Source organism: Aphis gossypii, chromosome X (assembly GCF_020184175.1).
Source record: "Aphis gossypii isolate Hap1 chromosome X, ASM2018417v2, whole genome shotgun sequence".
NCBI classification, from domain to species: Eukaryota; Metazoa; Arthropoda; class Insecta; order Hemiptera; family Aphididae; genus Aphis; species Aphis gossypii.
In genome coordinates this window covers 18,720,283-18,739,926 of record NC_065533.1, presented here as the reverse complement: position 1 = coordinate 18,739,926, position 19,644 = coordinate 18,720,283, and the positions used below count along the sequence as shown (strand labels likewise).

The following is a 19,644-nucleotide window of genomic DNA, read 5'->3' as shown; positions in this document are numbered from 1 at the left end:
TATCGGCCCCTCCTCAAATAAGTGTCATTCCCCTTTATATTTATTTTTATTGTATTTAAATAAACGACATTAAGTCGTAAAATAAAAGAAAATAATGTAATCATATGTCAAATAAGAAATGTAAAATATTAAATAAAAGTTAACGTAATTTTAAAAGCAAAAGACTACAAATTTCGTTACAACAGTAAAGCGATAAGAATTCTGAAAACAGATTTGAATTCGTTGTCAAGTCTACTTGAGAACGGCCAGTCCACATTTTTGATATTATCTGCCAAAATCTTAAAATTATTATATTACAAACGAGTAATTAAAAAATTTTCATATTTCAATTATTTAAAAAGTTATATTTTAATATAAAAATGTGGACTGGCCGTTCTCAAGTAGACTTGACGACGAATTCAAATCTGTTTTCAGAATTCTTATCGCTTTACTGTATCAATCGGTACGTTGGACAAAAAACACGTCTGAATTCTTATGTTGCGCGTGTGTTAGACAAAGACAGGCAATCACCGTCACCAATCCCCTTAATAATAAATTTATTTATTTATATTTTACATTTATTTATTCTTACCGTTGAAAATATATGAAATAATCCATCAGTATTGAAATATATTATCGATAAAAATGACAATAATAAAAGTGTCTGTTCTTATTGCGTTTCTTTCTTTGTCCAATTCAAAAAGTAACTTTACGCCCAACTTACCTTTGGTAAATTAATAATATTCTTGACTTATTAAATATATGATGTATTTTCTAACATAACGATTTATTATTATAATTTATTCATTTTTGATATTTCTATTAAATAAGTATATCTATTACTCTTACTGCATGGAGAATATCGAATCGTATTTGAGAAAATATATTCATGTAACTTGTGAGTCAACAAATGTATTTCAATTTCATTTCTATTTTAGTTAAACGATATCAAGTAAAACTGAGCTAAAAGAAAATTTTACATATTTATTATGCTTTTCGATGATACTTTTACAGTAAGTTTATATTGAATACAACTTATTAATACTTCTCTAGGTGTTTGTTAGTACTTAGGTCATGTTTTACCATTTCATTTTTGAATTTTACCAATTTATTTTCACTGTGTCCGCGATATGCAACTCAAACTATAGATAAAACAAACTGTCCGTTTACCATTTTAACGGATAATAATGTGAACAGGGACAGTTAGTATATATATAATTACTAACACATGGTTTAAAAATACATTAATAAAATAAACTATAATAGTGTCATTGTTTTTAACGAATTTTCAATTAAATCTTTGTAAATAATCCCTAACTGGGTATTAGCTCGATAATTTAGTTTGCAAGTTTGTTAACAATTCTATTTATTTTCCATCAAAAAAAAAAAAAAAAAAACCGGTATGAAATGTGTGTTACCATATAAATTATATATTTATTGTTTATAAAAAATATTAAACAAAGATCAAACATTGTATTATGATTTTTTAACATTTCTATCATTTCTATCAATATATAGATCCAATAGATTAATAAAAATTATTTTATAATAATAATATATATTTTTTTTTTATCAAACAGGAAACAATTATTAGCTATTGTTATTTCTTATTTATACCATCGAGTATAGATAGTATTTTAAAACTTTAAAACTTTTAAAGGTTGTCAAATGTAAAAAAATCTTAAACAATGTATTCGATTTATTTATATATTATATCTAATCATTCTTCAAGTTTTAAATTTATTAAATAATCTAACAGTGCAAATTCATGAAATAATCCATCAGTATTGAAATATATTATCGATAAAAATGACAATAATTAAAGTGTTTGTTCTTATTCCATTTCTCACTTTGTCCAATTCAAAAAGTAACTTTATGCCCAACTTACCTTTGGTAAATTAATAATCATTTCGATTTATTAAATATATTTTGTATTTAATAATATTACGATTAATAAATTTATTATAATTAATTTGTTTTTGATATTTTTATTAAAATAATATGTATATTTATTACTCTTACTACAGGGAGAATATCGAATCGTTTATGAAAAAATATATTCTTGCCAGTCAACAAATATATTTGAACATAATTTTTATTATAGTAAAACAACATTAAGTAAAACTCTGTTGATAGGAAATATAACAGTTAAAAAACCATTTGACAATACTCTTACAGTAAGTGTATTTTTAATAAAATTAATGAAATATTATAGTTTGCATATTTACTGAAATATTTGGTTCGTAGTTAGTTGACTTTTAAGGGCAAAAGTGTGTTTCTCCAAAACGAATACATTTTTATAAAATTATGAAGTAGCTATGAATAGCTAGATAACAACTTCATAAATTGTAACACAATTCTTTTTGTAGAATACATTATAATTTACATTAAATTCATTAGCATAATGTTTCGACTTAAGTCAGTATGCAATGATAAAAATAAATTTTGCACTTTCAATGTTACAAATTTGAATCTACTTTATGAATGCAGTTCAGAAAACATTTAATTTCTTTTGGAGTTCCAAATAGTTCATAATACCTAAAATAATGTACTATTTTTTTTTTAATAGCTTGATTTAAATGTTGCATCTTGGGGTTCAATTGGTGGTTGGAAACCAAATTCAATGGTTTACATAACAAAGAATGCATGTAGTAATTTTAAAAAAGTCCTAGGGAACGTATGGTATACAATAGTAAAAGCATTTAACATTACCAGTTACGACTGTCCAATACAAGCGGTAATGTATACATTAATTAATAGATTTTATTCACTAACTTTTGAATAACTATGAAATAAAGTCATATTAATACAATTAGTATTATCATTAGAGAAGGTAACAACTAGGTATTTAGTTTTATTTTAATGATTAATTAAGTTTCGACGGTAATCGCATACATTTCAAAAATCGAATGTACATGTTGTATTTATTATTTTAATATTTTAAAGGAGACATTTGATTTTAAATGTCTAAGACGTTTAATTCCATTTTTAATTATTTTTTATAAAACTATATATTTATATAATTCTAATTCAATATTTGTAAAAATTGTGCTCTAAATGATTGTGTGCTTCCACAAATTATGTATTTATGGCAATTTATCTTTGAATGTTTCAGGGGACATATAAAACAACAGGTGTTGACTTGAAGGAATTTGAAGATCTTAACTACCCTAAAGTGTATTTTTATGGGAAATATAGAGCAACGTATAAGATAAAAAATGAAGAAAATAAAGTTTTTAGTTGCTATATTGTGGAGTTTAGTCTTGTACGACCTTGGGAAAAATCAATTTGATTAAATTAAAAAAAAAAATGTCATAATATAATATGTTACTATCTTAAGTATATTGTTTTTTTAATATTTTTATTTTATAGTTATTATGACGTAGTATCTTACATTAGTTGGTAGTCACTATATTTAGTTATTTTTTACAGAATAAAATGAAAGTAGATTTTTAACATTAATAATATTATGTTCAACATTTGCTGCAAAATTGCTGTGTTTCATTAATAATTGATAATTCGACTCTTATATTAAGTATTTTTTGAAAATTGTAAACGACATACTTAATATTTACATTCCTACCTAGGTTTTTGGTTAGTACTTTGGTTAGTTCAAGTTTAATGGAAAAATTTATTTCTCAGAAATGAATAAATGATTAGGTATAGAATTATTAAGTAGAAAGTACCACTTAACAAATGTTTAAGTTGTACTACAATTTTTTTTAATTTTTTAGTAAATTTTTTAACCATGTAGAAATAACTAAAATATAATATAATAATCGTTCAAATACCCGTGCTGAAAATGTGTATGTACTTGATTGGGAACTTGGATTTTAAAATTATATGTATTATGAACATTAATGGTTGTAAAACTTTGTCTTATAAAAAAAAAAAAAAACGAGAGAAATGTGTTTAATTGCTGTAATAAAACATATACTCTGAATTATTACAGATACCTATTGTTTTGGGAATTGAACAAATAATTTTGATATTTGCTATTTATAATTCATAACCTATCGTTTTATGAACTGAACAATTTTAAGTTTTTTTTTTTTTATATAAATTCTGTTAGTGTAAAATGTATCCATTCAATTATAATAAAAACACCGAATAGTTTAATTACGACGTGATTATATTGAATTTGAGTACTTAAATATTACGTACAACACTTAGCCGGTTAGACGAAACAACCTATTTGCTTTTCATCGATACACTCCATGAAATATTTTTGATACCTACCTATGATAAGTAGCTTTGCTTTATAATAGTACCTACATTCATTTTTTTAGTGCATTCTCTCACAAATCCACAGTCCTAATTTTAATATTATTATTATAATTTACCAACTATGGCATTAAACAACCATTATATAGGCATATATTATTTTTGATTGTGTAGGTACCTACTTTAAATAAGAAGTCTAAAATATACTTGTCATATTTTTTTCGGTAAAATATTATTTTAAATTTTTATTTTTTATTTAGGGTGACAATAAAAATTTTTAATTTCCTTTTATGAAGCAGAATACTTTCCGAAGTTATTTGATACATATAAATCGAAATAGCAATTTTGTAGTATATTTTTTAATCACTAAACTGTGGTAAAAGTATTTACTAATAATTATTGTCAAAATTAATTATTTAATTTTTAAATTTCATACAAACATTTTTAATATCATATTCTTCTATTTCCACAATAATAGCACGTATGTGAGGGAATTTCCTCGCTGTTGTCATAAAGTTTGGCATAAATGTGTGTGATACGTTGATATAGATGGGTGGGGTTATTACACAATTCTCAGTTAAATTTTGTATTTTCATTTTTATGTTACATCAAAATAAAACAAAAATTAAATTAAAATTAATTAAAGTTAGGTATAATGAAAGTTATTCCGGCAATGAATTGTACTATACTTTCTTAAAATCGTTTAACGTTCTATCATCATGACTTTATTATAGCACTATTAGGTCTAAAATTAAAATTAAGAAAATAAATTAACCATCGTACCTCTATCTAATTAAAGATAGCTGAATTTAATTTTGGAATTTATTCATAAGCTCAAAGTGAACAAATGTAAGGTCTCGACATTTTAAGGGTATTAATATGTGTGATACGAATAAATTGCGACTTGTCTTAAAATCCAAGGTTTGAGAAAATATTGTATTACATGTATTTTTTACACTAAGTAGATTTATTCTTTTCGAGTTGTTCGTAAAATTAAGTATGACAATTATTTGTCAGTGATAACCAAATATAGTTAAATCTATAGTAAATAAAGCACGATTAGATTAATAAAATAAGAAAGAAGAATTTTTTAAACATACATTTTAAAGATTGTGAAGAGCTCAAGAAAAATGAGTTAGAATTATTCTCATTTTAGATTCTGTACGGAGAGAGAATTGTATCAATTTTACAATGTTGTGTGAGTTTTTCTTTTTTTGTAGCTGTGTAATCCATTACCTGCGAAATATTGCTTCAGTCTAAAACTTCGTTGATGGTTTCCAATGGCAAATTAAATATCCATGGTGCACGCACCAAGCCTGGTCAAAAGTAATAAGTTTCCAGCAGTCTTCGAAAAATTGATTATTTTTATATTGATAGTTGTAATTCGAAAACAAATTGGTACTGTAAATACTTTTAAATACTCACCAAATATTTATGTTGGCGTCATCGAGTTCGTTAAATATTCGAACTATTCTGGCATTATTTCAGTTATTTGTGGAAAACTGAAAATTTCAATTTTTCTAAGTATTTTTTTTTTTTTTTTTTAAATATTGTTAAACAGCTTTTATAAATATGCAAAAAAGGAAATTTAATAATTTAATATAATTTGTTATAGGTATTTAAATTTATTTTTGTTTATTAATTTGAGTTCACTTCTAAAATTTAAAGAACAATATTTTTTTTGATTCTGTAGTGATTAGTAACTCTAAAGTATGATACCAGTTGTTAATTATAAAACTAAAATTACTTCATTAGTATCATTTTAATGTCAATGAAGACAGTTACATATTGTAGGTATTATTGTTTAAAAAATGTAATCAAATTAGTTTTTCCCAAGGTCATAGAAGGGTCACCTTATTGTAAAGCAACCAAGTATTTTATTTTCTTCATTTTTAAACTTCAATACATACTTATATTTTCCGTAAACAAACACCTTAGGAACGTTAAGCTCCTCTAATTTTTTCAAGTCAATACCCGTTGTTGTAAATTTACCCTAAAACATTTAAGGATATATGGTTAAAAATAATATATAATTAATAGAATCACAGTTCTGCCTAAAGTACAATTTAATAACTTTTTAATTTAAGTTATATATGAATATATAACATTTTTGAAGTACTTAAAATGTGAAAATGACGAAAATAAAAGTAAAATTAAACGTCATAAATTGACTTATTAATATTTAAATGGCATACATAATGATCTTATTTTGATATCATATAGTATGCAAATAATAATAATATTATAATTAAGAATGTGAATTAGTAGAAAAAGCATTATTCTTTCTTACTTATCAATTTTTAAATAGTTTGCGCTAACCGTCTAAATTTAATCGACTATTAAAATTGAATCAAAATAATAAAATTACAAAAATATAGAATTTAAAATAAATTGCGATCATTTCAATTTCATCATCAATAATATTCGTTAATAGTCGATCAAAGAAAACTTAAATAATACTATTTTATTAATATATTTTCATTGTTTTTTCAGTCTCCACATTATTTATATCAATAGTTAATGTACAAAATCAATTAATGTATACATTACCACTGGGACTGGACAGTTGTAATTGTGAAAGTTATGTAATGACTCTGATAATGTATTCCACACCTTCCCTAGAAGTTTTTTTAAATGACTGCATGCATTCTTTGTTATACAAACCATTGCATTTGGTTTCCAACCCCCAGTTGAACCCCAAGATGCGGCATTTATATGAAGCTGTTAAAAAAAATATATACAATATACATGTTACATTGTTTTAGACATTACGAAATCGATATCGTATAAAGTAATAAACAAATAAAGTAATGCCAATATTATGTCATTAATCTTTTTCAATATATTATACTTACTGTAAGAGTATCGTCAAAAGGTGTTAATAATGTAATATTTCCTTTCATCTCACTTTTACTCAATGTCTTTTTACTAAAATAAATATCAAATTTAATCAAATTTGTTGACTCACACGAATATATATTCTCATATCCTATAAGAAATTACTACATATTGTATAAGAAATCTCAAACACAAGTAAACTATAATTGTAAATTATAGTAATTATGTAATATATTTAATAAATCAAGAAGACTATTGATTTATCACTGGTAAGTTTGGCATAAAGTTGCTTTTTGAATCGGATACAGAGAGAAATGCAATAAGAACACACACTTCCATGATAATCATTTTTATTGAAATTTTATTTCGGCACTGATTGGTTTTTTTTTAAATTAAAAACACCAAAAACGATAAGAAAATGTTTATGAACAAAATGATATATGTTATTGATAGTTTTATGACATATTTCAGCTGTAGCCTCTAAATTGTATTGGAAGTATTTAATATATTCATTAACATATAATTATATAATTATATCTAATAGAAAAAAAATTACCAAGTATTTCACAAATTGTGACATATGCCAATTGTAATAGAATAGTATAAAATTACCTATGACACGTAACTTTATTATTACCTATATCGTATTTGATAAAAGTAATAATGTGATTTCGGAAATGATACATTTGAAAATTTAAATAGAATAAAAGAAAAATAGTTATTTTGTGATAAGTTGTAGTATGTTTTTAATTACTATTTAATTTATCATAAAATGAAATTATTCATTGCAAAATCTAAATTTTAATTTTACACGAAGAAAACTATAAACAATTGATTTTAAAAATACTTTGATTTTTGTTAGATTACAATGATAAGTAGATAACAGTATTTACTAGTCGTATTTTTAAGTATTTTTTAGTCGAATTAAAATAATTCAAAAATTTAAAATTTTGATGCAGTTTTCATGTTCTATTATAAACTCTTTTTTGGTTCATAGTTTTGAATATAGGATTGTTTTCAATACCATTTAGCTTCGTTTTACGATAAGCTAAAAATGACATTGTATATTCGTATGAATCTATTTCTTATTGTAATATCATTATTATTTACTTACCTACTGTGCTATCTAAGTAAAGCTATTATGTTTTAAATACTATACACTGAGTGTGAGTATATTAAAGCTTGAGATTCGTATTTTGCTAGCATATCTTTTATTCCTATGACACTTTGATTACTTTAACTTGAATGAATTTCTCTCAATTTTAATATGATTCAACTGTTTTTACATGATCAAAAAATGTTTTTTTAAAAATTTAAAAAAAACTTATTTGTATAACACATTTTTTTATTTTTGATAACAAATGATGAATCATATCGCATTAAAAATTCAGATTATTTCTTTTAAGGGAATAGTAAGTGTGGTACTATGGTTTTTAAGATATTTAATAATAATTAATTTAAGAAGAAAATATATCTATCATCAAATTGTATACATTTTTTCCAAATGTTAAGTTATAATTTGTATACTCTAACAAGTATAACACGATATTTTCGATTTAATTATAATAGTTAATATAAATTTTTTTATAAGAAATCTTAAAAACGAATAAATTATACATTTCAATATAAATCATAAAAATATTCAATATATATTATTCAATTAATCAAGCAGAATATAAATTGACCACAGGAAAATTGGGCATAAAGCTGGTTATCAATTGGGCAACATATAAAAATGCAATAAACACAACAGTTTTATTATTTTAATTTGTTGATAACACATTATTATATAATACAGTATTTTATAAATGTTCAACAGTAAAAATGATAAATAGATATTTATTATTTTTACAATTATACATAGATACACTGAAGTGATTGACATGCTTGAGCTGTAACCTTTAAAAGTTGATGTATATATTAATATTTATATTATATTATATTTTGTCTGGGGAATTTTTTCATTTGAATGATACAAAAGGAATTAAATTATTTACATTCATATCAATCTACTTAAATAAAATCGTATTGTAAATATTATTTGATATATTCTATACAATTTTTGTTGAATATTATAGAAAATAATATGATACCTCATAAAACTTAATTATACCTAACAACTGTAACATTATGTAATACAATTATATTTTAAGTACCTGTATTAGTTATTTTATTTGAATAATATCACAATAAGATCACATAATAATTAATGATTATTTATTTATTTATTTTTTGTTTCTTAAATTTACATTATGTAATAATTTATGTGTGTTAATTTTTGTTTTTGATTAAAGGCTACGTTTCATCACACAGATGAACATTGAGCAAACAATTCAGGTATTAAAATTATACTATGCACGGCATTATATGAATTTAAAGTCTAAGTTTGGTTAACTACCTGCAATTTACCTATATAAATAGTAAAAACAGATTATATATAAAAATGAATAAAGTAAAATTATAAAAAAATTTTTCTGAATAATATGAAAAAAAAAAAATATGACATGAATATTTTGAAAATAAGAAGTCTGATGAAAATAATAAAATATAATAAATATCCCAAGAAAGATAAAAATGTATTATCAGCATGTAGTTATTTAAAACTAAATGCTAATACTAAATTGTATCTATTGTTAATAAAAAAATTAGTATTTATACAATACTATTTACATATTCAAAAATACTATCATTAATAAATAATTAAGTATAATAGACAATAATGTATGCAAATAACCAAAAATCATTCAATGTTTGTATGTCACTAAAATATTGGTAAGGTTTGTTTCAAAATGTAAAGATATAAGTAACTTGTAAGTGAAATAAATTTGTGTTTTAAGATTGATTCAAATATTTCCAAGTTAAACATATTGAAACTGTAAATTCTGGAAAAGATATTTTTAATTTAATAGTTTGAAAGTTGTCATAATTCACCACTGTTAATGAAGGATGGTTAAAATAAAATTTAAAAGGAACTTGTAGAAAAAGAGAAAACAGTTTGTTTATTCCTTTCTAATCTTTTGGAACAATCGTATAACCAAAACAAAGAACTAAAAAATTGTATGGAATTTGAAAACAACTTGAAAATCAGAAATTTTGATTTGTTGTAATTGAACTAAAAAAAAAAAATAATAATAATAAATCATTGATTAAATATTGTTATTTACTCGATCATTGAATCTTACAAACATAAAGCTATTTCTAAGCTCAAAAGTTTAAAACCAATCAAAAGTTAAAATTTAGATTTTTATTTATTTATTTATTAAGTATAAACGGACGTGAGCCCACGGTACAGATATGGTGTAATGCTGACAAAAAAGTACATTCTAATTTATAGTGTGGAACTTATATACACGAGTAATATATAACAAACAATATAAAAGATATTAGTATAATTCTATGGAAGAAATGACGGATCCTCATTGGCTAATTTCATCATACGGTTTATTGGCTCGGTTTTTTAAATAATTTGTAGGGCAATTATGCGGAATAAAAAAAGTATGTGTGTTGCGAGTGCACTTAACAGGAACTTTAAAGTTTATTAGAGCAAGAAGTGAAGGGGAGTCGATAGAGCCCGATAAGAGCTTATTAAGAAAAGCAAGAGTATGAGATCGGTGACGGTCAGTTAAGGAAGATAAGTTAATGAGACGGAGAAGAGGAGTATAATCATGATGACTATAAGGTATGTTTCATAAAACATAAGAATTTACGCTGAACCCGTTTGAGTTGTAAACAGACATCAGCTGTTTGAGGATCATATACAACAGAACCATAATCGACGATTGGTCGTACAAGTGCACAATAGATAGATTTGAGAGAGCTGGTGAGTTTAACTTCACCAGATACTCTTTTAACGAAACCCAAAACCTTAAGAGTATTGAAACAAATAAAAATCACACTGTATGATATTTATTTTGTAATTATTACATTTTATACATTACAACAAAATTAATAATTTTGTACTCTTCTATTAAAATTTGCTAATGTTACATTTCCGGAACCACTTTATTAATTTTATCCGATTACATTTTATCACATAATTATGTGAATATGATTATATATTAAATACTTCCTGTAATTTTTATTGTATACAGTTCTAGCATGTCGAAAAACCCTTAATGGTATATAAGTTTATGCATATTCAACTTTAATTCATTCTTACTGTTGAAAATTAATAAAATAATCTATCAGTGTGAAATAAAACATCAATAAAAATGATAATGAAAGTGTTTGTTGTTATTGCATTTCTCTCATTGTCCAATTCAAAAAGCAACTTTATGCCCAACTTACCTTTGGTAAATTTATAATCTTGATTTATTAAAAATATTACATATTTACTAATATCACGATTTATAATTACAATATATTTATGTTTGGTATTTTTATTAAAGAATGTATATTTATTACTCACTGCAGGGAGAATATCGAATCGTATTTGAAAAATTTTATTCTTGTGAGTCAACAAATGTATTTCAAAATAATTTGTATTTTAGTAAAAAGTCATTAAGTGAAACTGAGCTGAAAGGAAATTATACATACCTATTACCATTGGATGATACCTATACAGTAAGTAAATATTGAATACTTACCTATAATTGATGGCATAATACTTGCATATCTACCTAGATATTTGGTCACTACTTAGTTCAAGTTTAAAGGAAACATGTATAACTTTGATATAAATTATTAAAAATTTATTAAGAAGATTTTACTATCTAACTTAATTGTAACACATTTTTTTTTCATTGAATACACAATAGATCCGTTATCATAGTAGGTTAAGTAGGTAAAGGGACTGATAAAAAAAATGGTTTGTCGTTCAATATAGAAGATTTCTACTTGAGTACTAAATGCTCTAATTTCATAATACCTATAATAATATAATACATTTTTTTAATATAGTTTGATTTAAACGTTGCGTCTTGGGGTTCAATTGGTGGTTGGAAACCAAACTCAATAGTTTACATAGCAAAAAATGCATGTAGTAGTTTTAAAAAAGTCCTAGGGAACGTATGGTATACAATAATAAAAGCATTTAATGTTACCAGTAACAACTGTCCAATACAAGCGGTAATGTATACATTAATTAATTAATTTTATACATTAACATTTGAAGAAATAGAAAATGAATTCATATTAATACAATCAATATTATCATTAGATAGTGTTTTACAATAATTATTTTATTTGATTTGTTATTAAAAAAGAAAATAACCGAAGTAATAGAACATAAGGGAATCTTTTACTCTGTAGAATTATTCTATCGAATATATATATCGAGTTTGTCAACACTATACAATAACTAACTCATACGAGTATTTGGCTCAATTTTAATAATCAATTAAGTTTCGACGTTAATCGAATAAAATTCAAAAATTCAGCATAATTTTATATATTTATTATTTTAATATTTTAGAGGAAAAGCTTAATTTTAAACGTGTAAGACGTTATAAATTGTATTTTATTTTATTTTTTGTACTGTATTGTATTTTATATTAGCTGATTTTTTTTCAAACTTTACTTCCAGAATTTTATACATATTCATAGAATTTAAATTCAATAATTATTAAAATATTATACTTTAGATTGAAGTGTATTTCCACAAATTATGTATTTGTAGCAATCTATATTTGAATGTTTTAGGGAACATACATGACAAAAGGCATTGACTTGAAGGAATTAGATAATTTGAACATGCCCAAGGTGTATTTTTATGGGAAATATAAAGTTACGTATAAGATAAGAAATGAAGAAAAAGATGTTCTTGGTTGCATCGTTTTGGAGATAACACTGATTCGGCCTTGGGAAAAACCATTTTGATTAAATTAAAAATAAATTATCACAAAATAATATGATGCTTTCTTAATCATAATACGTTTAGTATCTTTATTTTTATTAATTATTATCCGCTATCATACATTTTTTTTTTAAAAAGTTTTTAGTTAATTGTTCAATTATGTTGAAATAACTAAAATTTAATAAAATAATCGTTCAAATACCCGTGCTGAAAATTCTTATGTACCTGATTGAAGACTTGGATTCTAAAATTATAGTAAATATATATTCATGATTGTACAACTTTGTCTTTTGAAAAATAAAAAAATAATAAAAATCCGATATACTCGCTAGTGTTGCTGGAATAAAAATATGTAAAATATGTGGTCTCTATTGTTGTGAGAATTGATAAAATATTTTTGAAATTTAATATTTATAATTTATAGCTAATAATATTAAATTATATTTATTTAAATTCCTATTGCTTCCGAAGCAATCACACGAGAGTTGATGCGACAGGCGTATACTAAAAGACCTTTTTCAGATTGTACTACAAAAAACTATCCACTTACCTTACAGATAGTTTTTATCTACATAAAAAGGATAATTGTTGATGAGGAATCGATATTTTAGGCTATAATGTATTATAAATATTAAATATGTTTGTAAATTATTTGAAGAATAATGCTTAATAATATTAACACGGCGCATCATATAGACAATTTAGATACACCTACTACCCTATGACCATTTTTTTTCAAAATATGTGAATGTTTTATAAAAATTATTGTATAACTAATTTTCAATTTATTTGGTACGTGTATGTTTATTTAGATTAAATACACTAATATGTATACTTCGTAATTTTGGTAAAAAGTAATATTTTAAGAATCAATGAATTACTAATTGATCCTGAACGATGTTATTTTTGAAAAATAAAATAATTGGAGTTACTTCTTCTTTAATTACGTAACAAATTGTTTACAGTCATTTAGGTAGTTTTGCCAAAATATAATAAAATACAGATCTAATCATAATAACTACTTGTATTTTTGTATGCTGCAACAGTAAAATTAATTTACAAAAATTTTGAATATAATGATAGGTGTCAATGTATACGGAAAACAGCTAGCCTAAGATATATTTTTTAGAAGCTGGTAACAAAGGTGATTTATGTTTTAATGATCTGAATACCTTAAAATTAAATCACGTACAGAAAATATCAATTTAAATAACTAGTGCATGTTTCAAGTTTCTACGAATAGTATTTTTTTATTAAACCAAAATCTAAAATTATTAGATTGTAAATTGTTATTTTACGGATGTTTTTAATATCGTGAAAATGCTAACTTAAGATGAAATATTTTTTAATTGGCTTACGCTCAACTGTTTTTATGATTACTTTAAGACAAACTTATGAAAAATCTTGTATTCAATTTTCAATTCTTAGCTACCTATAAAAACTTTTTTTTATAAATTTTCAACTACAAAATAATTTGCAAATATTCATAACTTTGACGAATTATGTCAATATTTGAACTTCAAACGCAACTAAAAAAGTTGTGGCAATGATGTATTCTTATAATTTTTGAATTACTATAATACCAACTCACGAGGAATGATGTATTAAATAAAAATAATTTACCTAATATTTCAAATGACTATAAATAGCCTTAAAATAGACATTTTGATAAATCAATTATATAAATTAAATATAAATCCAAATAACTGAAGAAATTTTAAAATATTTATTATTTATACTCTTTGAATTTTAACAAATATTTAAAATCGTTTGAGGATAATCCGTTATACTTATCAAATTTTGTAAAAATTAAAAATTTAGACGCTTATATTTTTTTTCCTATAATGACGCTCGAGTCTTCTCTATAGCTATTTAAAGAAAGACTAATAAAAAACTTTGTGTTGAATTTTTTAACCGTAGATAAAAATACTAAAATTTTTATGAATCTTCAACTACAAAATAACTTGCAAATTTTCGCAATTTTAACGTATTTTGTAAAAATTTAACTTGAAATGCTTATTAAAAAAAATTGTAGCAAAGAACTTTTAATATTTGTTTAGCTACAATAAGAACATTTTAAAAGAAACATTGTTTTAAGTTTATTCAAACTTATAATTAACTTTGTATAAGATCTTCAAGTTTAAGACATGCATTCTTTGTAATGTAAACTATTGGATTTAGTTTCTAATCACAATTTGAATCCCAAGATTCAATGTTTAAATCAAGCTATTAAAAAAAAAAGTACCATTTTCTAGGTATTATAAACTATTTAGAATTCCAGTAATATCAATATATAATGTTGTTAGGTATTAATTTGTACTAAACAATTTTATAGTTATTTATTAATTTTGGAGAAATACACTTTTTCCCTTAAACTTGAACTAACTACGATCCAAATATTTCAGTAAATATAAAACTCTAATATTTCACTTATTTTATTAAAAATATATTTACTGTTAAGTGTATCGTCAAAAAGTATTTTAAATGTAATATTTCAATTAAGCTCAATTTCACTTATTGTACTTTTATTAAAATATAGATTAAATCGAAATTAATTTGTTGACTCATAAGGATATGTAATTCATATACCAAACGATATTTAACCTTCAGTTAGAATAATAAATTTACACATTTAAATAAATATCAAATACAAAAAAAAAAAATATAATTATAAATCGTAATCGTAGTAATTACAGTAGAACTTTGATTATCTGAACACCAATCAACCGGACGTCCAATTAACCGGACGTCCAATTAACCGGACGAGAAAAAAAAAAGAAAAAGTCGGCATTTTTTAGTTTAGTTTTAAAATATGTCACATAGGTATTATAATTAAAGCTTATTGTGTTTCAGTTAGTAATTTTAATAAAATTATATGTTTATGATTACGAATCTTAAATTATATTACATACATATTAATAATAAAATAAATACATACTCACAATATATATTCATACAATTATTATATAATCTTTGATATGTCATATGTCAATCATCCGGATATTCACTTATCTATACCAACCTTGACATTAATTAGTCCAGGTAATCGGAGTTCTACTGTACTTAATATATTTAATAAACCAAGAAGATTATTAATTAATCATCAGTAAGTTGTGAAATTTATGTGCTAATGAATCATTTATAATTATGTAAACCGCTTAAATATTATTTTTATACTTTTATGCATATTAATTTGAGTTAATTTAAAATATACATATATTGCTATAATGTCCTGTGGTAACTAGTAACTAATGTATAATACAAATAAATAATGATAATACAACAAAAAATATTAAAAGACAGAATAATTAAGATTGCTACATATTATATTGTTATTTTTAAAAATATGATTAAGTTGGTTTTTCCCAAGGTCGAAGAAGAGTCATCTCGATAACAAAGCAACCAAGAACATTTTTTTCTTCATTTCTTATCTTAAACGTAACTTTATATTTCCCATAAAAATACACCTTGGGCATGTTCAAATTATCTAATTCCTTCAAGTCAATGCCATTTGTAATGTATGTTCCCTGAAACATTCAATGATAAATTGTTAATCAGACATGATTACTGGAAGCACAAATATATCTAAAGTAAAATTTTATTATTTTAATAACTATTCAATTTAAATTATATGGATTTGTTATATTTTTAAAGAACAAGTCTGAAAAATATAAATTTAAAATACAATTAAACGATTCTCCTTTAAAATATAATAAATACATAAATATACATTCAATTTTTAAATTGTATGACGTATGTGCTTAACGTTTAATTTAATTTATTACATAATAAAATAAAACCGAAAAAATACAGAGTTACAATTACATGGACAGCAGGTTATAACAAGCCTACACTTCAATTTTATTTTCTACTATCATCGCATTTGTAATATCAATAGTTAGTTGTAAAAATGAATTAATAAATGCATACATTACCACTGGACTTGGACAGCGATTATGAGGAAAAAGAATTTTCATTAATAACTATTCAGTGATATTTATTTCATCAAAATTGTTAAAATCCTAGTACATAAAACTCATTAATTCCTTAAATACATTACCGCTGGAAATGGACAGCTAGTAATATGACCGTTAAATGCCTTAATTAACGAATACCACGCGTTTCCTAGGAGTTTTTTAGAATTACTACATGTATTTTTTGTGATGTAAACCATTGAGTTTGGTTTCCAACCTCCAATCGAACCCCAAGACGCACCATTTATATCGAGCTATACAAAAAAAAAAAAACAAACATTATTTTAGGTATTATGAAATTTGAATAATTAGAACTTAGATAGGAATTAATTTTTAAAATAATTTGTAAGATTGAACGTTGTCATTGTGAACTTATTTTTATCAGCGCACACTTACATTAGTCAAATAATTATGATAATGGAATTAATGTAAATGATGTAATCAATGAAAGAAAAAATTAATTTCAATTTAAAAAAAAAAAAAAATGTTAAATTGTAATTTATTTTTTATGGTAATTCTTTTCATCATTTAAAAATGTCGAACAATTACATTTTCTCTTAAACTTGAACCAAATTATAACAATAAGTATATCGAGATATTTATGCAAATATTACCTATATCATCAATTATTTTCAATTTATACTTACTGTAAGAGTATCGTCAAAAGGTAACAAGAATGTTATATTTCCTTTCATCTCTGTTATATTAAATGTCTTTTTACTAAAATAAAGATTATATTGAAATACATTTGTTGACTCACAAGAATATATTTTCTCAAATACAATACGGTATTCTCCCTATAGTAATGAATACACATGTTGTATAACAAATCTCAAAAACAAGTAAATAATAATCATAGTTATTACGTAATATATATTTAATAAATCAAGAGTATTATTAATTTACCAAGGGTAAGTTGGGCATAAAGTTGGTTTTTGAATTCGATACAGAAAGAAATGTAATAAGAACATACACTTTCATGATAATCATTTTTATTGAAATCAAACACTTATCAACACTTATTTTATAAATTTTCTGTAGCTAAAATCGTTAAATGTTAAATACGTGTGATAGTTAAAATTTAGATTTTTGAACTAATAATAATTTCACTGATAATATACATTGTGATTACTACACACTACACCTTATTAGAAAATAAATATTTTTGTGCTCTTCTACTAAAATTTCTAATGTTACATTTTCGGAACCACTTTATCAATTTTATCTGATTAGATTTTAATATATAATAATGTGTATATGGTGTGTTATTTACTTCCTGTAACATTTAGAGGTTACAGTTCAACCGTGTTGAAAAACCCTTAATAATATATTTATTTATTTATTTATATTCAAAATTTATTTATTCTTACCGTTGAAAATTTATGAAATAATTTATCAGTGTTGAAGTATAATTTCAATAAAAATGATTATCATGAATTTGTGTGTACTTATCGCATTTCTTTCTTTGTCCAGTTCAAAAAGCAACTTTATGCCCAAATTACCTTTGGTAAATTAATAATCTTCTTGATTTATTAAATATATTACGCATTTACTAATATCACTGTTTATAATTATAATTTATTTATTTTTGATGTTTCTATTAAAATATATATATTTATTACTCTTATTACAATACTGCATTTAGAATATCGGATCGTATTTAAAAAAATATATTCTTGTGAGTCAATATTTTGACATTATTGTAAAACAACATTAAGTAAAACTGAGCTAAAAGGCAATTATACATTTTTAATATTTTTTTATGATATCTTTGCAGTGTGTTAATAATATTGAATAACTACAATTAGAAGCATAATACTTGCATGTGCTATTGAAAATAATTTCCACCTTCCCTCCAGATAGTAAATAAAAAGTATAATTGTTGACGAGGAATCCATATTTTAGACCAGGAGCGGCCAAACAGTCGATCGCGAACAATTTTAGAGTCGATCATGTTGGAATTCATTTTTAGGCCACGAGCCCTTAATTTTTCTTAATAATTATAGTTATTCAATAATAAAAAAAAAAAATTTCTATGGAAGTCAATCCTCAAAGGTAAAGTATATTTTTATTAGATCGTGACCAAAAAAAGTTTAGCCATCTCTGTTTTAAGCTATAATATATTAATTTAATATAAATATTATATTAATATGCTTGTTTAATAATATTAACACGCCGCATCATATAGACAATTTACATCTTCTATCCTATGACCTTTTTTTTCAAATTATGTGAATGTTTTAAAAAAATTATTAGGTACATAACTAATTTTCAATTTATACGGTATGTGTATGTCCATATAGTTTAAATAAACTATTATATTTGGACATTTTAGTAAAAAGTAATATTTTAAGATCAATGAACTACTAGCTGATCCTTCATGATGTTGTCTTTGAATAATAGAATAATCTTCTACAATTACGTTATAAATTGTCTACACAGTCTTTTAGGAAGTTTTGACCAAATATAATAAAATACAGAACTAATCATAAGGACATAAGAACTACTTGTATTTTTGTACAAGATTGGCTACAAAAATGAAATGAATAAAAATAAAAATTGAATATAATTGTAGGTGTCATTATATACGAAAAACGGTTAGCCTTGAATATAATATATTTTAGTAGGTGGCGAAAAAGATGATTTGTGTTTTAATGACTTAACTACCCCAAAATGTACGTTCTTTTATAATTATTGTAAGTCAAACTTATAGAAAATGTGGGAATTAAATTTTCAACTCTTAGCTACTTACACAACATATTTATGATTACAAAATAATTAGTAAATATTCATGATTTTAACGAATTTTTGTCAATATTTGAAGTTCAAATGCAA

General features: G+C 23.5%; 4 protein-coding genes across 4 annotated transcripts; 2 read left to right on the top strand and 2 right to left on the bottom strand.

Annotated features, from left to right (window-relative positions):
• Positions 1-1,659: 1,659 nt before the first annotated feature.
• LOC126552784 (uncharacterized) lies at positions 1,660-3,292 on the top strand. The gene is made up of 4 exons (XM_050207716.1): positions 1,660-1,872; positions 2,007-2,156; positions 2,549-2,716; positions 3,095-3,292. The coding sequence occupies exons 1-4, from the start codon at positions 1,789-1,791 to the stop codon at positions 3,269-3,271; spliced, it is 579 nt and encodes a 192-aa protein (XP_050063673.1). The 5' UTR covers positions 1,660-1,788; the 3' UTR covers positions 3,272-3,292.
• Positions 3,293-6,052: 2,760 nt separating this feature from the next.
• LOC114122522 (uncharacterized) lies at positions 6,053-7,121 on the bottom strand. Its single transcript, XM_050207109.1, has 3 exons — positions 7,059-7,121; positions 6,754-6,924; positions 6,053-6,196 (listed from the first exon to the last, which is right to left on the bottom strand). The coding sequence occupies exons 1-3, from the start codon at positions 7,104-7,106 to the stop codon at positions 6,053-6,055; spliced, it is 363 nt and encodes a 120-aa protein (XP_050063066.1). The 5' UTR covers positions 7,107-7,121.
• A 4,131-nt stretch (positions 7,122-11,252) lies between these two features.
• LOC114122521 (uncharacterized) lies at positions 11,253-12,927 on the top strand. Its single transcript, XM_050207108.1, has 3 exons — positions 11,253-11,333; positions 11,941-12,108; positions 12,682-12,927. Exons 1-3 carry the CDS (start codon positions 11,253-11,255, stop codon positions 12,856-12,858), a joined length of 426 nt encoding a protein of 141 aa, XP_050063065.1. The 3' UTR covers positions 12,859-12,927.
• A 3,211-nt stretch (positions 12,928-16,138) lies between these two features.
• Positions 16,139-17,799, bottom strand: LOC114122523 (uncharacterized). The gene is made up of 4 exons (XM_027985204.2): positions 17,716-17,799; positions 17,457-17,606; positions 16,896-17,063; positions 16,139-16,362 (listed from the first exon to the last, which is right to left on the bottom strand). Exons 1-4 carry the CDS (start codon positions 17,797-17,799, stop codon positions 16,186-16,188), a joined length of 579 nt encoding a protein of 192 aa, XP_027841005.1. The 3' UTR covers positions 16,139-16,185.
• Positions 17,800-19,644: the final 1,845 nt, after the last annotated feature.